The sequence below is a fragment of the Ictalurus punctatus genome, chromosome 25 (genome assembly GCF_001660625.3).
Source record: "Ictalurus punctatus breed USDA103 chromosome 25, Coco_2.0, whole genome shotgun sequence".
Classification (NCBI taxonomy): Eukaryota; Metazoa; Chordata; class Actinopteri; order Siluriformes; family Ictaluridae; genus Ictalurus; species Ictalurus punctatus.
In genome coordinates, this window is record NC_030440.2 from 5,937,319 (window position 1) to 5,960,899 (window position 23,581).

The 23,581-nt window shown below is 39.5% G+C and overlaps 2 protein-coding genes across 5 annotated transcripts; one reads left to right on the top strand and one right to left on the bottom strand.

Moving 5' to 3' along the window:
* The first annotated feature begins 181 nt into the window (after positions 1–181).
* On the top strand, positions 182–8,050 carry napbb (N-ethylmaleimide-sensitive factor attachment protein, beta b). 2 transcript variants are annotated; one of them, XM_017456343.3, is made up of 11 exons: positions 182–444; positions 3,917–3,996; positions 4,156–4,272; positions 4,826–4,872; positions 5,064–5,141; positions 5,541–5,596; positions 5,704–5,788; positions 5,881–5,985; positions 6,091–6,159; positions 6,249–6,299; positions 6,968–8,050. In XM_017456343.3, exons 1-11 carry the CDS (start codon positions 347–349, stop codon positions 7,067–7,069), a joined length of 888 nt encoding a protein of 295 aa, XP_017311832.1. In that variant the 5' UTR covers positions 182–346; the 3' UTR covers positions 7,070–8,050. The 2 variants fall into 2 exon arrangements, with proteins under 2 accessions (XP_017311832.1, XP_053531581.1); XM_053675606.1 differs by lacking the exon at positions 4,826–4,872 and having other exon boundaries at positions 183–444.
* Positions 7,540–14,741, bottom strand: gzf1 (GDNF-inducible zinc finger protein 1). 3 transcript variants are annotated; one of them, XM_017456342.3, is made up of 6 exons: positions 14,638–14,741; positions 12,632–13,954; positions 11,701–11,795; positions 11,451–11,618; positions 10,953–11,110; positions 7,540–9,567 (listed from the first exon to the last, which is right to left on the bottom strand). In XM_017456342.3, the coding sequence occupies exons 2-6, from the start codon at positions 13,933–13,935 to the stop codon at positions 8,875–8,877; spliced, it is 2,418 nt and encodes an 805-aa protein (XP_017311831.1). In that variant the 5' UTR covers positions 13,936–13,954; positions 14,638–14,741; the 3' UTR covers positions 7,540–8,874. The 3 variants fall into 3 exon arrangements, with proteins under 3 accessions (XP_017311831.1, XP_017311830.1, XP_017311829.1); XM_017456341.3 differs by lacking the exon at positions 14,638–14,741 and having other exon boundaries at positions 12,632–13,673; positions 13,767–14,619; XM_017456340.3 differs by lacking the exon at positions 14,638–14,741 and having other exon boundaries at positions 12,632–14,619.
* Positions 14,742–23,581: the final 8,840 nt, after the last annotated feature.

Here is a 23,581-nt window from a genome sequence, read left to right on the forward strand (position 1 = left end):
TGAAACACGAGCTCTTCATATGGACAATAACTAATATTACGTAACGTTGTTGTTTTTTTCCCCCTATCTGGTAATTGTAGTTCGTTGTGTTTCGTGGAATACTAGCTGTTGGATAGCGCGTGACGTTTAACAGAACTACGAATCCCATGATGCCTTTCCGTTTGAGGTTTTACGCCTACGCAAAAAAAAAACACTCAACTGTAATCCCCTTTTACTGTAGTGGTACATGGTGGGTTAGGTTAAGAAGGGCAGCAGAAAAAATATCTCTCTCTCTGAATATATACACACACACACGCGCGCGCGCACGCACTTTAAACGTATTATACTGCTCATTTATTTACACAAAATGGACAATTCCGGCAAGGAGAAAGAGGCAATTCAGCTAATGGCTGACGCTGACAAAAAAGTGAAGTCCTCCGGCTCGTTTTTAGGAGGAATGTTCGGGTAAGATTAACGCTAACGAGACTGAATCTCATTGTATGCAGTGCGTTACCTGATTATGCAGAACAATTATATTTGACATGTATATGTTCATTGTTTATACTTTATACTATTTATACAGCGATTTTCATATGAATATATTGTCATGTGTAGATATTTATATTCAGGTGGATATGTTTGCAGTGTTTTGGTGACAGTTGGCTACATGGCTAGCTACACTGAATGTGCTGCTAGCTAGTGGTGCTAATTGATGTGTGTGGGGGGCATCACCTAACAGAATAATATACCCTTACACAGACCTGTGTTCTTTTAGCTAACACAGTCAACATTATAGCACGGTTTGGGTTCATTCCACCGGTATTGATTCAGATCTGGTTAAAGCAGTGTTAGATCTCATCACCCGTTGTAGTCGAACAGTGCAGCATTAGCGCTAGGGGTTTAATGAGTTATCTATGTTATCTTCAAATGAATCTGACTGTATTATAAACTGTTGCTTAGCGACACTGTCTCCGGTTTCCGCAGTGTTGGCGCAGTTGTGCTGTTAGTGCATGTTGACACTGTGTTACACACACGCGCGCGCACGCGAGAGAGAGACCACAGATGTAGTATATGTAAAAGCTCTAGTGTTAAAGATGCATTAGTAGATATTTTATTGTCTTACTTGGACATAAATAATCTGGAAGATATGAAGAAAATGATCAAACAAACAAACATAAAGAATGTTTTCATTCGTGGCCTCAGCGGAAGTGTATTAATGAAGCCGCTGAGGGAAAACCCCGTTTGGAAAACTGACTTCCGGTCATGAGAATGAGTGTTTGTGTTTGGATGGACCTTCTGTCAGTCATTTTATACACACTGTACATGGCGGATATGGGGGAGGGATCAAGGGGAGAAAAATCATTCACATGCCAAACCCATCTTCCACCTACAGCCCTAGCACATTCATCTTGGAGAAAAAAAAACAAGACTACTCTTACCTAATGCACCCTTAAATAATCAGACCGTGCCGTTTAATACTGCACTAACTCCTTTGCAAAACCTTAGCTAATATGTCGTTGTTTTCTTTATAGTTATGATTGATAGGTCTGTATTACAAAGCAGCTCAATGTGCAGTAAAGCCCAGTACCTAACTCAAAATATAACCCTTCCAAACCTAGTAATTTACTACAGCTCCACCATCCATCCATCTTCTATACCGCTTATCCTTCTTCAGGGTCACGGGGGAACCTGGAGCCTATCCCAGGGAGCATCGGACACAAGGCGGGGTACACCCTGGACAGGGTAACTTTAGTTCAATGTTTCTGTAAAGCATACATGCTAGAGTTCGAGCGATAGTGGATTTTATCGATACCGATAACTGAGTTGGGCGGTACCTGCTAATAACCGATTAATCAACCGATAGATTTTTAAAATGGATACTGAATGAAAACACATCACTCAAAGTAAAATATTGCTGAATTTTATTACAAAATAAACAGTACTGTCTGTATCATGAAAATGTACTGCATTTTTTAAATATAATAAATATATATTTCATGTTAATTATTTATATATATATATATATATATATATATATATATATATATATATATATATATATATATATATATATATATAAAAGTAACACTTCAAATAAAAAAGAAAAATAGAGACATCCAAAATGAATCAAAGAACACAAAATCTGTAAGGATTATAAGTTTTTATTTCTCTCGTGCTGTAGAATGACAGCGGACCCTTCTCAGTCGCTCCTGCAACAGATGTAACCTGGAAAAACTATCGGTGTGAATTTTTGCTGATAAACAATAGTTCCAGCAGTCGATTATGGGTTTAGATTAGTCAGCAAAACCGATCAATCGGTCGACCTCTACTACGTTCATTACTTCTTTCATTCATCTACAGTAAGCGCTTTAGCATGCTTAGGGTGTCGGTGGTGCGGAAGCCTCTCCCAGGACTACAGGGCGTGACACCGGAATACACCCTGGATGGGATATCAGTCCATCGCAGGGCACCATGCACACACATGTACACATACTCACCCATACCCAAGGCCAATCCAGAGCCACCAATAAATCACCAATAATAAGGCAGAATGTGGTCTCATATTATTTCATATATTGTCATAAAGAAAGAACAGCGATAAGAATGAGTCTCTCAGAGACACAAAACAAAACAGACAGCTGATACACGCAGCTCCAAAACAAACACGATTCAGTCACTGGCTTTGTTAAGAAAGAAACAACAAAATGAGAGCCTCTATTGCATTCGTTTAGTGATGTGTTGGTGACAACTTGTTTACAGTTTTAGAGTAAGTTGCTATAGGAACTGCATAAATGCAGATCATTTTAATTGAATGAATGTTTTTAATTATATCGATATAATGATTCTAATTTATTCAAAATGGCCAACCACCAACCTGCAGACATAAAATCAATATGTGGCATCAGTTCAACAGGAAAACCACAGACAACCTTACAACACTGACTTCAGTGAAATTACTGACCACAGTTCCACCCACCTGATCCCTCCCTGACCGCTCTGATCAAGTAAGCAGAAGCCTGAATCGAAAATTTTACATGACAGTATTACAAGCTGCTGTTTGTACTAACTTCAGAAGTATTTAATTATTATAGACCAAGAAGCATTTAAAACCGTACAAACAGCACGTTTAAAAAGGACATGCGGAAAAGCTGTTTAATTAGTGAAGCTTGTGATGGCCTTGAAAATTTGCCCTATTTGAGTTTTCCCAGGTGTCTCCAAAACCAAACTAGGCCTCGTATCAGGCAGCTGGCAGTCACGCGTAATCTCCAAAATTAAATAAATAAAACATGAGATCAACACACATTTTTATTGCATTATTGAGCCAGTTCTTATGGAGGGTGCCATTAGTTTTTTCCATATGCTAACAGTTACCAATAAGAACAAACTCTTGAAGATAACTAATTTAGCGAGAAAAATGATTGGTATTCCCACCCCTAATTTATCGGACTGTGTCATTTCATATACGCTCCGGAAGACACATGAAATTTTAAATGATCCAGACCACTTTATCAATATTTCAACCCCATTCCTTCTGGCCGCAGGTATAGATTACCCATGTGCAGAAAGGCCAGCTATGGTAGGAGTTTTGTTCCTATGGCTATACGAGCATTAAACACATGGGTAATCACCTATTGTGATGCCATCTTATGCTTGGGCATTTGTTGTATGATCCTGATGTTTTCTTTTTGTTCCCTTCTCCCCTCTATGCCTGTGATTGTTTATGATGGTTTATATGTATGGTGTTGTTGTGTTTGTTTTTCTACGTACCCACAGTAGAAACAAATTTCCTCTTCAAGGACAAATAAATTATCTATCTCTCTCTCTCTCTCTCCACAAGAATATTTATATTCCCTGCATAAAAGTGTGTTGTGCCATTGAATAAAATGTTAACATGCCAGTTCATTTGGTTAAAATAAAATTTGTCATTTATTTCCAGAGGGAATCACAAATTAGAGGAGGCTTGTGAGATGTATGCCAGAGCAGCCAACATGTTCAAGATGGCAAAAAACTGGACCGGTAGGTAACTCACAGAACGATCATGGGTTATAGTAATATGCTGCATGCGACAGCAGCATAGGTTAATGTTCAGTAATGAAAAGGTTTTAATTGCTTGTAGTTTTTGAGGCATCACTCAAACATGACGTTGCACATTATGTCATCTGTGTTGGCGTGCAGCTGCAGGAAGCGCGTTCTGCCAGGCAGCCAGACTACACATGCAGCTCCAGAACAAACACGATTCGGCCACCAGCTTTGTTGACGCCGGAAATGCTTTCAAGAAGGCTGATCCACAGGGTGAGGGTTGATGAGCTGTCTTTCATCTCGATTTCATTATACATTTGCTTAAAATAAATGTGTGTAAATTCACTTTAAAGCCCAGTTCAGCTGTCCTGTCTCTGTACCATATTAATAAGGTCTATGCATGTGCATTTAAGGTCTATATTTTTTAATGTAAAATGACTACCACAGATACGCCTTGCATAAGTAATGCAGTCAGAAACTTTAACATTTTTATCTTTCTTTTTTTTTTTTTTTTAACTTGATTCCCAGCATCAGTTTATGTAGATTCATGACATATAGTCCCAGTTACGTCTATTTTAGTTCCAGGTTGTGTCACTACAAAATGTGAAAAATTTCAATGGGGGGTGAATAGTTATGCAAAACAGTGTAATAAGGTGTACATTAATTGTGCAGATGTATCTGTTGTTGTTGTTTTTAAGAAAATGCCCCGTTTGTCTTGTTCTGTTTGGTTCATGATGCATGTTGTATAGTAGCTCCCCGCTGTGAACTCACAAGTTTGTTGCGTCTAAATCCTTCTTCCCTTTTTTCCCTATAATGCCTTCCATAGAGGCTATCAACTGCTTAAATGCAGCCATCGATATTTACACAGATATGGTAAGGTGAAGTTAGACTTGCCTGTGTTAATGAATGACTGATAGTTGTTTGTATTAATGGCAGTGTTTATTTACCTCAGTTTGCACTTACCACTATGGAAAGGTGGATTTAAAGCCTTGTAGCTATGAATAGATACATCTAAAGGAACTGGGTATTTGCTGACATGTCAATTTTTTCCACTCCCTCCTTAGGGGCGATTCACTATTGCAGCCAAACACCATATCACAATTGCTGAGGTGTACGAGTCCGAGCTGGTGGACATTGAGAAGGTAAGACATTTTATACAAGTGTAGAGAACAAACATTTCAAGTATTTCAGTGTTACTCGGCCATATCGGTCGCTCATCAGCCAGCTCTCTCACATCTTTACAACAACTAGCAACCAGGAAGGGTGAACATGTGCTTTCTTCAAGATATTTAAAGCCAGGCCTCCCTGAGAGCTGGGCCAATTTAGTCAGATTCCAAACATATATTATATATAAATTGATCAAATGAATAGAAAATTTGAAATAGAAATGTATATATGTGAAAATCTGTCAATTTGTAAATTTTTCTATTTTTTTCCGATGAAGTGCTACAATAAAATATGTAATAGCTTGTAATACAAATAATTTTACTAATAATAACATTATGAACCTTTTAATGGACATTTATTTGGTTTTCTTTTAGGCAATCGCCCATTATGAACAAGCAGCAGACTATTACAAAGGCGAGGAGTCAAACAGGTTGGTTGTTGTAGCAGACCGTGTTTTAAAGAAAGGAACGTTTGGCTATAAGTCGATTACATGTCATTTCCTGCTGATCATTTTGATATTGTCATTTTATTTGGTAGCTCTGCAAACAAGTGTCTCCTAAAGGTTGCGTCATACAGCGCACAGCTGGAACAGTATCCGAAGGCCATTGAGATCTATGAACAGGTAGCAAATTGATGACTACCAAGGTGTTTTTTAAAAAATAAAAAAACGAACATTGCACTACAGTTCCCATGACCTTCACTGAATGTCTTTAGGTTGGAACAAACACCATGGATAACCCCTTACTGAAATACAGCGCCAAAGAGTATTTCTTCAAAGCTTCTTTATGTCACTTCATTGTAGACGAACTGAATGCAAAGGTCAGTCTTCTTAGCAAGAAGTCAGAACCCTTTAAAAATATGGACATTTATTCTCTTGATTATTTGTATTATTGCGCACTGAATATTTTCTGTTCAAACCTATAGCTTGCTGTTGAGAAATACGAGGAAATGTTCCCGGCGTTCACGGATTCAAGAGAGTGCAAACTTCTGAAGGTCTGTAAATGCTGTGTTTAAAAATACAACATCTTTTCAAAAAAGAAAACAATTTTGCTCATGTCTCATATGAACATGTCTCCTTACAGAAACTCCTGGAAGCCCACGAGGAGCAGAATGCAGAGGCTTTCACAGAAGCGGTAAGATCTCTCCCATCTTCTGAATCTGTCTGACTAGACTGACTTTAAGCTACAAGTTGAACTTGTATTATTCAAACACAGAATATTACTGGATGTGTCCCGATGTTACAGTCCAGTACAACTCTCACTCTGGTATGCTGAACAAATCAGTAGCCCTCCGGGACAAGCAGATTTCCTGTACGGGCTTTTAGAATTCTATTCGTAGTTGCCCAGCAAATAGAATAAGAAATAAATAACCTCTAATCTTTATTGATTCTTACAAACAAAATTTCTCATTTGGTTTGTAGAATGTTTAAACAACTTGCCTGCTACAAACAATCACCGCTCCATTCAACACTAGCCAGACTTGAGTATCTGTTTCTCATATCTCATAGCAAAATGTTGGCCAGTAACTTGCAGATAAATTTTTTTCGATGTGCTATATTTGGAATTTTGTTAGAAGAGGGTAAGGATCACACACATTTGTTACACCTAGTCTGTATTAATGCACTTAACTAGCTAACCATGTTAGCTAGCACTTTTTAACCCACCCAATTAGGTTTCTAGGCAACCAAAACACAGCTGGGCAGCACACTGGAGCACTCACTTGCCTGATAGTTAGTACATTTCTGATTTGCTGTGTTTGACCAATAAAACATGTGTGAGTATGTTTCTCTTCCCGTTACTAGGTGAAGGAGTTTGACTCTATCTCACGTCTGGACCAGTGGCTGACCACCATGCTTCTGCGCATCAAGAAAACCATCCAGGGTGATGAGGGGGACTTGAAGTGAGATGATAAATTGTGGGGAAACCATCTAAGGCATGCCGCCCCCTCCCCAATGCATTTATTTCATTTTTGTGCAATGGCCAAGACCAGGTTTCTGACCACAGTATGTCAATTTATTGCTGCGCCATTTATAGAGAATGTACAAACCTACGCGCCGAGTTATAAATCTTATTTTTAATATATTCACCCGTTTGGACGGCTGCATCTAAGGAATCATGTTCTCATAACATAATGGTTATGCAGTTCAGTATAGGGAACACCGTGGATAAAGGAAGGATGTGAGAACTTGATCTCTGCTGGAGTTTGGATGGCTAGTGCTGCATGTCGTGTAGATGTAGTTCTCTTGAATATGAACAGAAAACTTATTCTTTTTCTCTTACAAGTTGAGTTATTATTTATTTTCTTTTTTTGTGAGTTGATTTATGTCTTTAGTGTCCAGAAAGAGTACTTGCTGTTACTGTATGTGCTAAGAGACCAGGGATCCAAGACTATGACTGGATTATATCAACAACCAACACAAATGAATAGTGGAATAGTTATTCATCGTTCATTTCATTCATTTAATACTTTCATTCAGGTTGATTTACATTCTTCTGGCTTGTTTGGGATTTTTTTTTAACTTAATCTGTCATCTCTATTTTGCAGTAAGTGGATTGGGTATTCTTCTCCAAATATAAAGTCTTTGCTTTTTGTTTGTTAGCCTGTCAGTTCCATTGTGTGTCGTGTTGTGAAACCATAGTTCATGCAGCACTTCAGCTAGTGCACTCTCCATACTGAAGGTATTTAGCAGCGCATGTCAGTGTGTATTAGTGTTCTTGATGTTCAGTATCTCATTGTGTGTACAATTTTCAAAAAAGCCATCAGAAGAAGCGACCTACATGCTTACCTAGGTTCTTTCTGACAGAATTATTGATGTCTTCAATTGCTGAATGGGTCTATGAATGTACAGAAATAAAAAAATATATATATCAATATTATACAGAAATGTGACCTGCCAGAAGTTTGTTAAACAGTTCCTCCAGGATTTTGTTATTTTGCGATCGCAGATAATGACCGTAGAAATTAACGCAATATTTGAAAGAGCTTGCAATTTTTCAAAACGACAACAGATTTTCCGCAGATTGTGTGAAGCCAAAGCCCTCTTCGATTCACGTGTGTTGAACATGTTAGATGGTACAGCTAAAAAGCCTCATTTACCAACAAACATCACTGTGAAAGACCAAGCAAAACAATTGTGTACAATTTCAATTTCATCAATTCACGTAGTTTCCCACAAAAAAACTCTGCAAATAAGCCACAGCAACATTTTTGGCCGCAACAATCACAAAAAAACTCCATGAAATCCTGTACGGACTGATTAAATCCTGTACTTTGTGAAAGGCTGTGGCAAAGTGATATAGAAAACACTCACCCTGATGCCCAAATCTCATTAATTTTCAATCGATTGATCTATTTGTGCAATGGATATACAATATGATTGACTGCCACATGAAAAATAAGGAATATTATCCCAAATAATTAAAAAAAAAAAAAAAAACCTGCTGGTAGTGTCTTCTTCAGTAAACTTCTACAAGAACAAGATCTTTAAGCCACACAACACAGAGCTAAAAAAAAAAAAAAAAATCCTTTTAGAATAATTGGATCTTGGATTTGATATCCCCGTTCTTAATGGAAGAGGAATGTTTCTTTTGAGAAATATCATTCATAATATTCTATACAATAGGCATTACTATATTTACAATAAACAAGAGACCAATCAAAGATCTAATTGATACAGTGTACGGATAAGACCTACTAAATATCCTTAAACTACTCTCCTGCAGAGATCTCCATGGCCTCTACTGTTTCCGTGTTCTGTACATGCTCAGTCGATCCCTCCTGTAATTCTGACTGCTGTGCCTCCTCGACCTGCTCCACATCTGACTGTGTTGTTACACACTCACTAGATGTAGATAAAGTGACTTCGACCGGAGAGAGAATACCTTCTGTGACTGCGGCTACATGTGCTGCTGAAGTTGCAGAAGCCAAGATGGTGTCGGTGGCTGGTTCTCTGAGAGCGACCGTGCCGGTCAGTGAGGCTGAGCCAGAGATGGAATGTGCAACAGAGATAGGAATGGAGAAAGGCAGAGCAACAGGGATGCTGACAGTGGAACTCTCCAGTGAAATGACACTGGATCCATCTGCAGTGACGATAGGCTGCAGTTGTGTACCAGGTGGCACCTCTGTCTGGATAACGGTCAGATTTCCCAGTGTCCCATGACTGACCACAGTGATGGTGCCAGGTTCAGCCCAGTCTCCAGTGATGCTCACTGGGTCCTCTGGCACAGACACTGTCTCCTGGCTTTTAGTGTCAGTCAGATCCTCCCCAGCCTGATGTTTATCTGCATTCACTGCTGCCTTCTCCTTCTTTAGAGACGAACCTTTTGGCTTCTTAACACGTTCCTCTACATTACCCTCTAACACAACAAGGTAATTCTTCCAAGGTGTATCTTTGTCGTGGGTCTTCGTTTCACAAAATATACATAGAGGAGAGAGAGGGAAAAAAAAGATCAAATTAATGATCAAGTGTAACTTCAGGCAGTTTGATTATACCTTAGTCATGATTATAAAGGTGTAGCTACCTTATACAGTGCAAACCAGAATTATTGGCACCCTTAATGAAAACATGCAATATGTGATATTTTTAACTCAAACATACAGGGACATTTAAATGTGTTTTCCCCCCAAACACAAATGCTTTTTATAGCATTTGTTTCTACAAAATGCTGGTTTCAAAATTATTGGCACCCTTGTAATTAATATTTTCTGGCACCTAGCTTGAAGAGAATAATAGCACTGAGTAATGCCTAACAATGTCATACTTCATATACGTACAGCCTGAAGTTGTACCGATTGTACCAATCCCATTTGACACCTTTATTTTGCACAAATAATTTATTAAGACTTGTTAATCCAACAGCCTTAAAAATCACTATACAGTGACACCGACTGTAACCGGATTTAGGTTTGCATCTGTGACTGCCCACATTTGGCTCAAGTTACATGCCCGTGTAAAATCATGGGATATACGCAGTCTAACATAATAGGTATAAAGAAGTATTACGTTATATGTATTCTATGAAGGAATATTCGAGCACAATATTATTTTGGGAATAGCAGGAAAGCAACACTCATTTGCGTGAGACACATAAGCATAAGCATGTTACATTCTACCATTCGGTCTTTAAAACCGCACGAAATTGCAAAACTACTGAGAGGCAAACTTTATCCTGTCATGGCAGTTTGAAGAGCGTGGTGTCATTTATTGCAGAGGATGTAAAATTCCATCCTAACCAGCAGCAGCTCACTGGACTTTCAGTTACGCATTAAAAAAAATCAGTGCAACACCAAAACCCCCAGTACCGTTCTAATGCCTGGATATGTTTGGACACTTAGCCCTCAATACAACAAAGTGATTTTTTATTTTTAAAATAATTAAACTCGCTGTAATTTTTTGTATATTTTTAATGCATTAGAACTGATATTAGAAATGACTTGTCATTTTGAAGATTTTATATTTTGGGGACTGAGAGTAAATTAAAAATAATATAGTTTTATCAAGAATGAAAGTAGTCCTAAAAAGAATGACTGAATTTTTTTTGTTTTAGTACAAATATATTTGTCCTTTGGGAAATTTTACAAATGTGTGTAATATACATTTTATACAATAATTTTATGATGGTTACCAATACTTCTAGAGGACAATGTAGTTGCACTTGGTAGCTACTTAAATATATATATATATATATATATATATATATATATACACACACTGACTTTAGCCCATTTTATATAATATTAAAACTGCTAATGTTCTGTCTGACTTCTGGATTACAACATCAGCTTACCAAAGTGTGTCGGCGGACAGTAGATTTGTCCGTAAACGTTCGGCCACACATGCTGCACATGTATGGTTTCTCTCCTGTGTGGATCCTCTGATGCCTCTGAAGTGCATTCAGCTGGGTGAACTGCTTATCACAGTCTTTACAGTGGTAAGGCCTCTCACCTGAACAGAGCACGTCAGGAAAGCACAGTTTTTTCGAATGTATTATCCGAGATAGGCGAAATGTTTCTTAGAAATTAGCAGAATGTACAGATGAGGAGGTGGGAGAAATGGACAGACTAAAGGACTAAAGCACCGCTGCATTGCTCATTAATCCTAGCAGGTATCAGTAGGTAGTTAAACGACATTGTGGCTAATGTAGGAAACCGTTAGCCAAAGTGAAAATAGACCAACATGTTGACGAAAGACATTTAAAATTAAAATAAAAACGAAATAAATTTTCGATGGTTTTTAAGATTACATGTTAATTATAAAGTCTAATGTGCAAGTTGCTCAGGAATACCTGTGTGAATTTTCATATGCTGATGGAGTGAGTTACGCTGTGCAAATGCTCTTCCACAGTTTTCACACTTGTATGGCTTCAAGCCTGAATGGATTCTTGCATGATGTTTCAGGTATTCTTTAGAGGCAAAGCTTTTCCCACAGTTTTCACACATATAGGGCTTCTCCCCTGTTAAGACAAACATCATACATAAATAACTTGCCTCTAAGACAGTATTCTCTAAGACAGTGCAGATCATTAATGCAAGCACCTGTGTGGGATCGCTTATGGTAAGCCAGCATGTGGTTCTGGGTAAACCTGGCATCACAAAGGTCACAGGCAAAAGGCTTCTCACCAGTGTGGATCCTGAAGAATACAAAACAAGATGTTGAAGCATTACAAATCTGGGACCTGTACCATGAAGTTGGTTTAGGTGGCTAGCCAGGTACGTTTCAGGTTACTTTGTGACAACCCTGGATTCTAGGTACCATGAAAGTTTCTCGGCTTTTACCGGTGTTCATCGCCATAGTAACTTACGCTCCATGGCTAACCTGCTCCGGGGCAGGTGATGTTCTGGGTAAGAGAACTCAAATCCAACTTGGACCAATCAGCTGTGAGCAAAGTGACATTAGTGACGCAACTAATTCAACTCCCCAGCGCAAACTGTAAGAAGAGCTATTCGCAGAGAAACATTTAATTCAACAATTTACATTTATATAAATAAAATTACATGAAAGATGTTGGGGTTATAAGTTTTCAATCAGGTTTATTCTCATTGTGAGTCTATAAAGGTAAACTTACGCATTTACACAATCAGCAATGTTCCCGAGCTTTGGAAGCCGCAACGGTGTTGCTTTTTGAAGTTATTTTAGGCTTGAATTCCTCATATTTCCGCAAAATAATTCATTGCTTTTCAACCGGAAGTATGCACACCTGCTTTTTCCCCATGTTGAACACTATTGGCTGTTTGGTGCTGACGTCAGGCGTTTATGCGCACGCGCTCGTAGACTAATCATAGCTTAAGGATCAAAGACCGAGGAGAGAGTATGTTGATAACCAGTGTCATGGTACCAATAAAGCCTGATGGGATTGGTTTGGTTTTGTCAGCTCGAAACTACTCCCGTAACCCTGTTTGTTCAACTAGCTTTAATGGTACAGGCCTCAAAAAGGAAATTCAAAGCCATTTCAATTAGCTTAGTTACCTCTGGTGGGTCTTGAGTGCTGAGCTCTGGGAGAACCGGGTTCCGCACTCATCACAGCTGTACGGTTTGTCCCCAGTGTGTGTCCTCTCATGCAGGGTGAGAGCTGTTCTCGAACTCAGAGATTTGCCACAGATCGGGCAGTAGTGTCGTTCTGTTCCACCCTCATGCACCTGCCTCATGTGCCTCGTCACATCCTTCTTGCGTTTGAAGGCCTTACCACACATGCCACAAAGAAAGAGCCTCTCGTCGTTGTGCACATGCCGCTCATGAATCTTCAGGTTGCATCGGTTGGCAAAGGTCTGCTGGCAGGTGCCGCAGCGGTAAGTCGTGTCAGTGTGGATCCCATGACTGACCTTAACATGCTTTAAGTAGCTCTTCTCGTAGCGAAATGAACGAATACACATGTCACAATTATACTTAGAGCCAACCGGCTTGCGTTCCTTTTCAGCTGCATCGGTTTCTTCGACGGCAGCAGTTGGTATGAAGTCAGATTCTTGGAGTTCTTCTTCTGACACGTCACGATTGAAAGTGCATGGTGATTCAGAGCCACTGTCAGACAGAGCCTCCTTCTGGGGTACACCTGGATCAGTAGTAACATCTGATTCGGTTTCTCCAACTTCTAGTGATGCCTCTCGTTTCGCGTCAGATTTGTCTCGATTTAAACCAGCGTCAGAAGCCTCAGGTTGAAACAGTGCTTTGCGGTACGGCTTCTTCTTGTTGAAGTCTACAACAACTCGGCGGCCGGCTAACCTGCTGCTCCTCCTGCCCTGTAGCACTATTTTGTCGCCCCTCTCGGTGCTTATGGTCTTCAGTGTAATTTTGAGTTTTTTCCTTGTATCCAGTGCTCTCTTTACAGCCTTTTTTGACCTCTCTTTCAGTAATTTGCCTTTGCTGGCACTGGCTCTGGCACGTTCAGACTTACGATCCAGAAGTTTGGTACTGCAAGCATCCACTAGGTCTTTGCAGTCGAGCAGCTTTGCCATGTTCAATATGCAGTCGAGACGGCTCTCCTCAACTTCCATTTTTCCAGAATACACATACTCTAAGAATTTGGTAAAGACATCAGGTGAAACGGCATTTACGAATAATTTTTCCACTCGCTCCTCTGCTAAGAGGAGGGTTTTAAAATACCCACTAGATGCAGCGAGGACTATTCGGTGGGCCGTAAATTCTTCCAGTTCCCCTTGAAAATCCACGTGCACTGTGATATCACACAGGTTCCCTGTGACTCTAAACTTCCACATTGCTTCAAGTAAATGCTCATGGTGTGAGCTGGACATAAGCTGAACCACTTGATCTTTCATTTTCCTCAGCTGTCCTTTCCTGAAACGGTACAGGGACAGGTGAACACATGCGTCTCTTAAAATGTTTATATTTAATGAAAAGAATACAGTAAAATACATCATTCATTCATCATCTTGACTAGCAGGTCAATACAATTAAAGGACCTTGACTAAAATGTTTTGCTAGCTGAGTGATATTATTTTTGAAGTATACAGCTTTACATCACTTCTAATAGTAAGTGAGCTAATCTCTAGGTTAGCTAGCTACACATAAAATGTAGTTAGCTAGTTGGTTGAGGCCATACAAGCAAGCGCGTCAGCTAATTTAGACCCTTTTATGTAAAAAAACCTTTTTAGTATTTGATTGTTTCAGTTATTGAATGTGTGAATAACTAGGAATCTTTAGGCAAATATAAAGCCATTGCGACTATAGTGCATTTCGTGCTGCTAGCTAGCTACACAATTTGCCGTAAATTAAAAAAATAAATAAAAAGAAACCGACGTTATCCAAATATTATCGGCTAACTAATGAGCCAAATAGTTATTAGCTTAGCTTTAGCAAGCTACGAGTTTGGAAGTAGCTAAGAACATGAACTCTCAAGACATGAAACAGAGTCAACTAGCTGCACAAAAGTGATTTCAGTGAGCACGACTTGTTTAGTGCAGTCTGTGCACAAAGGACTGAATGGAGAGTTTACATAGCTGTTACTGGAAATGTCTTACCGTAAGCTCGGTAAAATGGCAGCCCTTTACAAACACACGGCCGTATGAGAAAGTATTTCCTGTAGAAATCGCACCCAGCTCTCAGTCCGCCATGTTGGAAACGGAACAAGGGAATTGTAGTTTTAGAGAATATCACTGCTGAGGTTTGTGAATACAAAAGGTACACAGCAGGAGCTGCAAGACTGTTCATTTTTACAACGTTTTCATAATTAAAGGGGGAAATGGTCAAGAAAATCTGTATTTAGGCTGTTATTGATGCTGTTAAATGCTGGTAAGTACTTCATCCTGATCAGGGTTGCGGTGGATCCGGGTCCTATACTGGATTTGATTCAGGAGTACCCTAGAAGGGATGTGCTATGTCCATAGCACACACATTCACACACTTTTTTTTTGCACATAATAATACATGTTTTGTTTGAACAAATATAAGAATACAGACCCATATTTAAGGCAGTCCAAACTGAGCTCAGGACTCAACTAGAGTCCACGTATTGCAAATTCAATTGATTGGGCATGATACGGGAAAGCACACATCTGTATATATGAGGTCAGACCAAAAACCAAGCCATGAAGTCCAAGGAGCTGTCTGTAATCAAATTGTGTTAAGACATAGATCTGAGCAAGGGTATAAAAGTATTACTAAATATTCCCAGGAGCTCGGTGGGCTTCAATATTGTGAAACAGAAGAAGTTTGGAACCACTTGGACTCTTCCTAGAGCTGGTCGTCTGGCCAAACTCAGTAACCAGGCTAGAAGGACATACAGCATATGACAGGCACTTAAGTTTTGGGGTGCTTCTCAGTAGCAGGGATGGGGAGACTGGCCAGAATTGAGGGGAGGATGAATGCAACCATATACAGAGATGTCCTTGAACAAAATCTGCTCCAGCATGCACATGACCTCAGACTGGGATTCACCTTTCAGCAAAATAACAACATGAAACAAACAGCCAAGATAGTGCTGGAGTGGCTTTGGAGAAAGTCTCTGAATGTCCTTGAGTTGGCCAGACTTGAACCCCATAGAACATCTGTGTAGAGACCTAAAGATGGGAGTTCACAGATGCTCCATATCCAGCTCCATGATTAGGATCTGCTGAGAAGAATGGGAGGAACTGCCCAAATGCTGGTGTGCATAGCTTGTAGAGACTTACCCTAGAAGACTCAAAGTTGTGAGACTCGGAGCATCAAAGGTGCTTTTGCAAAGTACTGAATAAAGCGCCTGAATACTTATATAAATGAGAGGTTTCAAATCTATAACACGATATATTTGCAAATTCTCAAGGGGTCTGAATACTTTCCGAAGCCACTGTACTTGCATTTTTAAAAACTTTTATTATACCACAATGCTTTTGAATTCTTAAATCAGATTGTTCAGATGGTGTTGATGAATTTTCTATAAAAGCAGCTCTGAAAATAGTGCTAGCTGTAATTCAGATCACAGCTTTATATTAATGCTCTTATTCTAATATGTTATCGTTTCAGTGGTAACAATAACAAGATGATCTATATGTTATTATCTAAGTCTAATAATAAAAAGATTCCAATGTTATTTAACAAAAATGTATGAGCATGCATAATTGTCTTGTCAAGATTTCTGTAAACATATGTTAAATTTAACATTCATGGAAGGAGTCGCAGGTGTCTCCATTTTGTAATGGTTTTCTGCCTCAGCAGAGACTTCAGGGCAGAGGACTTTGACTGGTTTCTCAGCAACATGACAAGTGCCAGCTTTTTGTCTTATTCTCTTCCAGAGAGAGCGAGAGAGAGAAAACAGAGAGGCTGGTGAAGGAACAGCTGTTTATAGTGCCTATAAAGGAAGCGATAACAGGAACTTCTTTCGCAGACATTCCACACCATTACATTGAACTATGGACGGTTAAAAAGCAGGACATCATTCAATAATAAAAAAAAAAAATTGTCATCATTGACAAATTGTTGTGATACATAAGAGGAATAAAACACTTCAGAATATGATATCATGAAAATAATCCACTTCAGTGTGGTGACAGCATCACACAACCTGGGTCGTAGATTATTTTTTCTATAGCCATATATCCTGTCGTGTTTTACATGCAGTATGTCAATAATAAAATCTCTAGGGGGAACAATGAGGGTACGATAAATGTTGCTGCATACATTGGATTGAATAGCAGTGTTAACAGTGTAAACTATTCATAGGTTTCAAACAACTTGAAAAAAATGTATTGCTCAAAATAATAGGCACTAAAGCCACACACCAGATATGAAGAGATATCTATACTGTACATCTAAAAGCAGGCAACATAATCCAGATCATAACTCCAATCTGAGTGACCACATAGAACGTCACCATCAGTAATACTAATTTGATCTTTATGCCATTGCTTGTAATCCCTCTGACGTTTGTTCTAATACAACCCCTTCTATTCTGATTCTTTTTTATTAGTAGTATTATTCCTAAAATCCCAAAACAAAACAGCAATCAAGATTGTAGCATGCAGACAAGGAACTAATGCCTAATGGAGGAACACTCCCATAATGCTTGGGAACATGATGGCACGCCTAGTAGCCTGCTTGTCACACCAAATTTGCACCTCTGGACAAGACAAAACAAACAATAACAACAAAAATAACAGTGAGAGCAAATCTTGTACGGAAATATGTCCACTTGAGGTCGCTATTGCACACAGATTGTGTGTCGAGAGTGTAAAGGAAGAATGAATAGCCAGATACAGGTAGATACTTAACCAGAGTCAGTGAAGATTAATGGTTGCATGTGTTAAGTTGCTCTCACAATTTAGTCACTTGATAGTTAGTAATACTATACTGAACATTTTTGTATCCAGACAACAACTTACCTAAAGATCAACATAAAATGATTTAATATCTAAAAACAGCCGTTATGAATTTACTTTGAAGAAGCGTCAAAGTATTTGTTCTAAAGTTGAGTTCACACAGATGACATGTATACAGTCTACATTTGTTACTTGCAATCTGTGAAATGAAAAGAAAACAGCTGTTCTTTAATAAGTAATGCAGGCCATGTTTGATTTTGCAAATCAAATGCAAGCTTAGAGCATTCCATTGTTGTCCCTGTGCCCTTTTTGTGCTCTGTCCACCTCCAGGATTCACCGGGGGGTTGCTGAAGCTGCCAGGCTCTTTGTATTGACATAGGAAATCCATACGCCTTACATTTCGCTTAATGAGTTCTGCAAGTGCACGGCTCCTTCCTGTGACTCATTCTGCACTTGTGTGGACCGGAGGCTGTGGTTTTCCATTTACCACTGGACCCTAGCCATGGTGTCTGCAAGTCTGCACGCCTGTAACCCTGCACGCCTTCGAACCAGCCAGCGAATGAAACGGTCCTCCTATTCAAAACAACGAAACTCCGTCTGCTCACATTCATTATGTTAGTATTTGGCTGGAGGTGTCGTTTCATGATAAACTATGCTAAGGTCGCAGCATGTGTTTAAGTGTGACTGAATCCAGGGCTAATAAAATAAGCCAGCTATCAGGGGGGAGGATTTTGGATGACGGAAGTTGTAATTGATTAAGTATGGAGTCTCCACAATGCTGTTTCTTAGGGGACTATTAAAAACTACATGCCAGATGAGGTGATAAAGTGAAGGCTAGTGTGATGCAAACTTTAAGGAAGGAGTCAAATGTTCCAGCATGTAAGGTTTAGGGCTGTCTGTAAAAATCCAGAAATATGAACTATTAGCATATTTCTCATATAAGGGGGAAAAATGGAAGAAATCCAGTCACTGTGCATAAGTAATATTTGCATAGGCTTTGATAATATGCTGCAGTTGTGAATTGGTGATAAATATGAGTCATAGAGAAGGGTTAAATTTCAGTGTACTTGGGGACTTTGTCCTCAAATGACCAAAATGGGTTTGAATTCAGTTCAAGCCTTAGACTATGATGACTTGCAATGCAAAACAACAGTTCTCTTCCCGGTCTCAAATTTAACCACATTCTTAATACTATTCCAATCAAGCCTCTGTCCAAGCCAGTGTTCTGCTTCAATGTTTTTTTCTTTTTGTTTTTTTTTTCCCCGTTTTTGTATTCCCAGTTCAAAATACTATTCTGTTAGAAACCCCACACTCTTAACCCACAATGAATCACCACTGTTATGCGAAAGGTATGCAGTGGAAAAATACTCTTTAGTGAAAATGTCTAACTTTCGGCATTTGGGCATCTCGGACATTTATATAGTTTTGCTTTGAGAGAGAGAGGTCCATGGGAACACACTAGCTCCTGTACAGTGCTATATGTAAGAAGAGATTTAAAGGCGTTTATGTTATGCAGTAAGTCTTGACTGAAGCCCTGACACAGTCTGTCATAGTTTTTCACTGCTAGTTTACTCTGCATCTGGCAGAACCACATTACTGCAGGTAAACACAGTACATCTCACTGACACTGACATCTCACTGCACACCATAGCAACCCAGCTTTACTTCTCTCAACACCATTCTCTCCGTCATGTAGCATGGATTTTTTCAGTAAAATTATGGAAATCTGAAATGTGATAGACTGCAGCTAATTTCTGCATGTTTCAGGAAATGTAGCTATGCCAGTAGTGGAAAAGCAAATGGTTTTTAAAAGTGATGCAAGACATAAAACGAGGCAGCACAATGCCTCTATATATAGTAATTGTCTCATGGAAAGAAGCCACTGTATTTCACCCTGAAGTATATTGTGCATTAGTCTCATTTCACTGACATTGAGAAGTAACAGACTTCAGCCGTGCCTCTGACTCATTCAGTGTGCTATTGTCTCCTTGAGCTGTTCTTGCGATATATTCAACGCTGTAACAGTATAGCACACTTAACATTCCAAGAACCTACCTTATACACTCTAGGGACTAATGCTGATGCTAACTTTGGCCTATGGTTGGCTCTCAGTAATTACCCAAATGTCATATGATCTCTACTCTGTACTTTCTTTCTTTACATTATCTGTTGAGGATGAGAGAAGGTCGCTGTCTGAATGAGCGGAGATAATAATAGTCTACCGAAGTGAATGGATTGCCTTGACATGAGTCACGCCGTCTTTGTGAATGGAACACAAGTATAGCATCGACAAACCTGCTGCAGTGGATCTGCCTGTCAGCAGCCTGAAATAGATATCGCTCACAAATTGGCCAGACGAGTCGCGTCTCGTGTTGCCTGTTCAGGAGGGGAGATTTGTCCTGGGAGCATCTGTTTTCCCATTTTTACCCGTGAATCACACAGAAAATCTTATTTTGGCTATATATCGACCAGTATGATACTGACACCGACCGGAGACGAATACAGCCGAAAGACAGAGTGTAGGTGCTCTCATCTGTCAGATGAATCGGAAGTGGACATGTGAGATCATTTGACTTTGGCGTGAATGGAAGGCTTCAAGGAAGTAGATTGAATACACACTATGCTCCACTGAGTTGTCCCACTCATCACTGTGCCCAACACCAAGGCAGCCTCTCAATGAAATAATTAGAATAGGGCATCATCAGCAGATTCCCAAGAATGCAAAAGTCATTAAGAAGTCCCAGCAGTCCCTCCTCCCTGTTCCCTTCCTCCTGTCGTCCTTCGGCATTCCACAGATTGCATCATTCTGGTCCTCTTGTTTTCCTGCTCTTGTGGTGACATGCACTCTCCATTGTAATTGGACTTGGAATTTACTTTTGTGCATTTCTCCTTTTCTCACACACACACACACACACACACACACACACACACACACACACACACACACACACAATAATCACAGTACACACGCGCACAAACATATACACTGTCTCTTTTCAGGCTGCCGCAGGAATTTCATGCCTGGTTAACAAAGGGAGGTGCTGGAGGCTGTCCAGCTGCTTTCCTACAACAGCTCCCAGACCCACACACAAAAATATCCAGTGGTTTGGGTCTGATCTTTCCAGCACCGCGTTCATATAAAACTCATGCAGGGATCAGCAGTCTATACAGCTCACACACTCAATGCACTTTTTAGACTTCAGAGTTTACCCCTTAGGCTATTGAATCACACACTGAATGCACTTTCCGTGACATGGTCTATGAGGCACTGTGGGACAAGTGTCTCCCAGGACGCACATGTTTTACAGAGTCTTAAAAAAATGTGCCATGGACAGGTTGGGTCAGCCATCAGCATGTTGCATAATGTTCTCAAACATGGGAATTAAGAAGGGTTTTCCGCTCTTCTGTTCTTCCTCTTTGTTGAAAGGAGGTCACAGGAAATTAAAACAGAGCCACTCAGGCTGACATGGGCATTTTATTGACACAATAGCTCATGTGAAGAAGCAGTTCCAAGCACATAGTTGTTTTTAGGACATTGCATGCATCTTGTCATGAAGGTTCCTCGTACGTCTGTTTGTGTGAGCACATGAGCCAGTATTTATGGTTCAAGGTCATCAACCTTCCACGTGAAATCCGGGAATGCTGTCATGCCTATCTAGAGGAAGTGCTGATAACAAGCCATCTATTTTGATTATCTCTTGCTTTCTCTCGCTTTTCCCCTCTGTCCTTTTGCCACTTATGAGAAATTATTTGAGCCAAAGGTTCGCCAAGCTGCTATCGCAGTCCACAACAGGACATACTGATCTAACCATTATATCCCAAATACATCATTATAATTGTAACACAATAATGAAAACTGGCAATACAAAATCTGCAGTCTGGCTTCCAAAAAGACCATGCTTGAATAGAGAAGCAGCTGCCATATCAACAAAGGTGCATATACTTTACTCAAAGATTTTCATGTACATCCATCAGATCACTAAACAGATCACTAAACATAACATCCTTTTGAATGAAGTCATGATTCACCTACTTTTGCAAAAAAAAAAATATATAAAACATTATGTATGGTATTTAAATCTGGATGATAATATTTTTTTTTTTGCCATTTTATTTTACAGCAGAATGGCACAGCAGATTGTGTTGGTGTCTCACAGCTCCAGAGTCACAATATATTTACATTTACATTTATTCATTTAGCAGACGCTTTTATCCAAAGCAACTTACGAATGAGGAAATACAAGCAAAGACAGTACACCAGGGGTTCGATCTTGAGCAGCCTGTCTGTATGGAGTTTCACATGTTCTCCCTGTGTATGTATGGGTTTCCTCCTGGTACTCCAGTTTCTTCCCATTCCCACAAAAATGCTGGTAAGTGAACTGACTAAACTGATCTTGGTGTAAATAAGTGTGCGAGTGGTTAGAGATGGTATGAGTAGAAACAGACTGCAGTTTAAAGTATAAAATAAGACCCAACATGGCAGATATATTATGCAAGTCTCACCCCTCAGTAAAAAGACTGCCTTGTTGGTAAAGATGTTAGCAGAAAATGCCTGGTTTATCAGATTCTTATACTGACACATGTGTGGATATAGGGTGGTTATGATGAAATGTGCATGCAAAGAAGACATTTGTTTGTGTGTGTGTGTGTGTGTGTGTGTGTTGCTGGACTTTATCTCAGCTGTTCAAATCCGTGACATCACCTTGTCACTCTGTGTCTGGTATATGGGTCTCTCCTCATTCAAACAGATAAAAGTCTGGTCTTGTATGACTGAGAATAACATATGTGTGGAAGCATTTCCAAGATAGTCTACCTTTAACCTTGACCTGGATAAAGTGCTTACTGGATCCTGTGGACCAAAGATGGTTTTGAAAACCACTGAATTAGATATTTGACATTCTCCAGGTGTTGCAGGCTTTGCTTACCATTCCATTAACCTTTATATTAGACTACACAATTGAGATGTAAGGGCACCAGTATCCTTTAATCGCTCATTCATCCCTATACATCCTCAACAAGGAGCGATGTAATCATGTCAGTGACATGTTGAAGAGAATGTAGACCGAATGTCTTATATGTTTGTGTTATCTGAATAACATGCCTTTGTGCTAAGCTGTATGAGGGTGATAAACAAGATAGCATTTTCTGCAAAAACTATTAACAGGATGGGTTTCAAATAGGAGAGTATGAAATAATGGTTTTCCGGAGGTGTCTGTTGTTTTCTAAGCAATAATAATAAAAGGTTGTAATGCGGTGCTTCAACAAAATGTACTTTTTCACATTTTCAGTGGCCATGCATGTTCCTTGTATAGATGAATAGAAGACTTTTTTGATCCTTCCTTTGCTTTTCTTACCAGTAGAAGAACTAAATGCCACTGTAATAACTGTAATGAGACTTCTCTCTGGCTGAAGCTGTGTGCACAGTAACCCAAATGGCCAAAGATAGAAATCTCCTTCCTTTTTTGGGACCATTAATGCCGAGCCACGGTGGTCTTCAAAGCTTAAAGGTATGTGCTAAGGAAAATCTCAGCGAACTAAAATATTTTGGAGAACACTGGGACAGTCTTAATTCCTGGATGACATTTTAAATCTTTAATCCATATAACCCACCAGGACACTAAGGTCTAACCAATTACTATGGCAGTGAGTACATAAATATTTTCTCACCTGTAAAGATGCAAAAGAAAATGACCGTAATTGTACCCATAGATCCATATGTACTCATAGCGATACAAGCAATGTGTCCTATCAGATGAGATGGAGAATTGTAATGTCTAAAATGAAAAAAAAATTGATTATTTGTAATGTTAGAGAAAAAAAAAAGCAATAAAAGTGAAACTTGTGTGCACATTTAGTCTTATCCAAAACGAGGCAAGCGGCCGTAGCACAGTATCAGCTCTTTCCTTCTGCAGCGTCTTAATCACCAGAACGGTTGGTATTTTATTGCAGAGGGAACACTCTGTATCCCTCGTTAGGGAGACTCCTCAGCTCCGTCGAGCCGGGTTGCCATGGTGACATGCCTGCATTGTCGTGGATCTTTTCTGTTTCAGTCTATCTCAGTGTGAAAGTGTGGGTCACTCTGTCAAACAACAGAGCTGAATGAGTCACTGCGCACGGGACACAGTTGGACTGCCAAACAGCTTCAGTACTGATGGAACGCACACACACACAA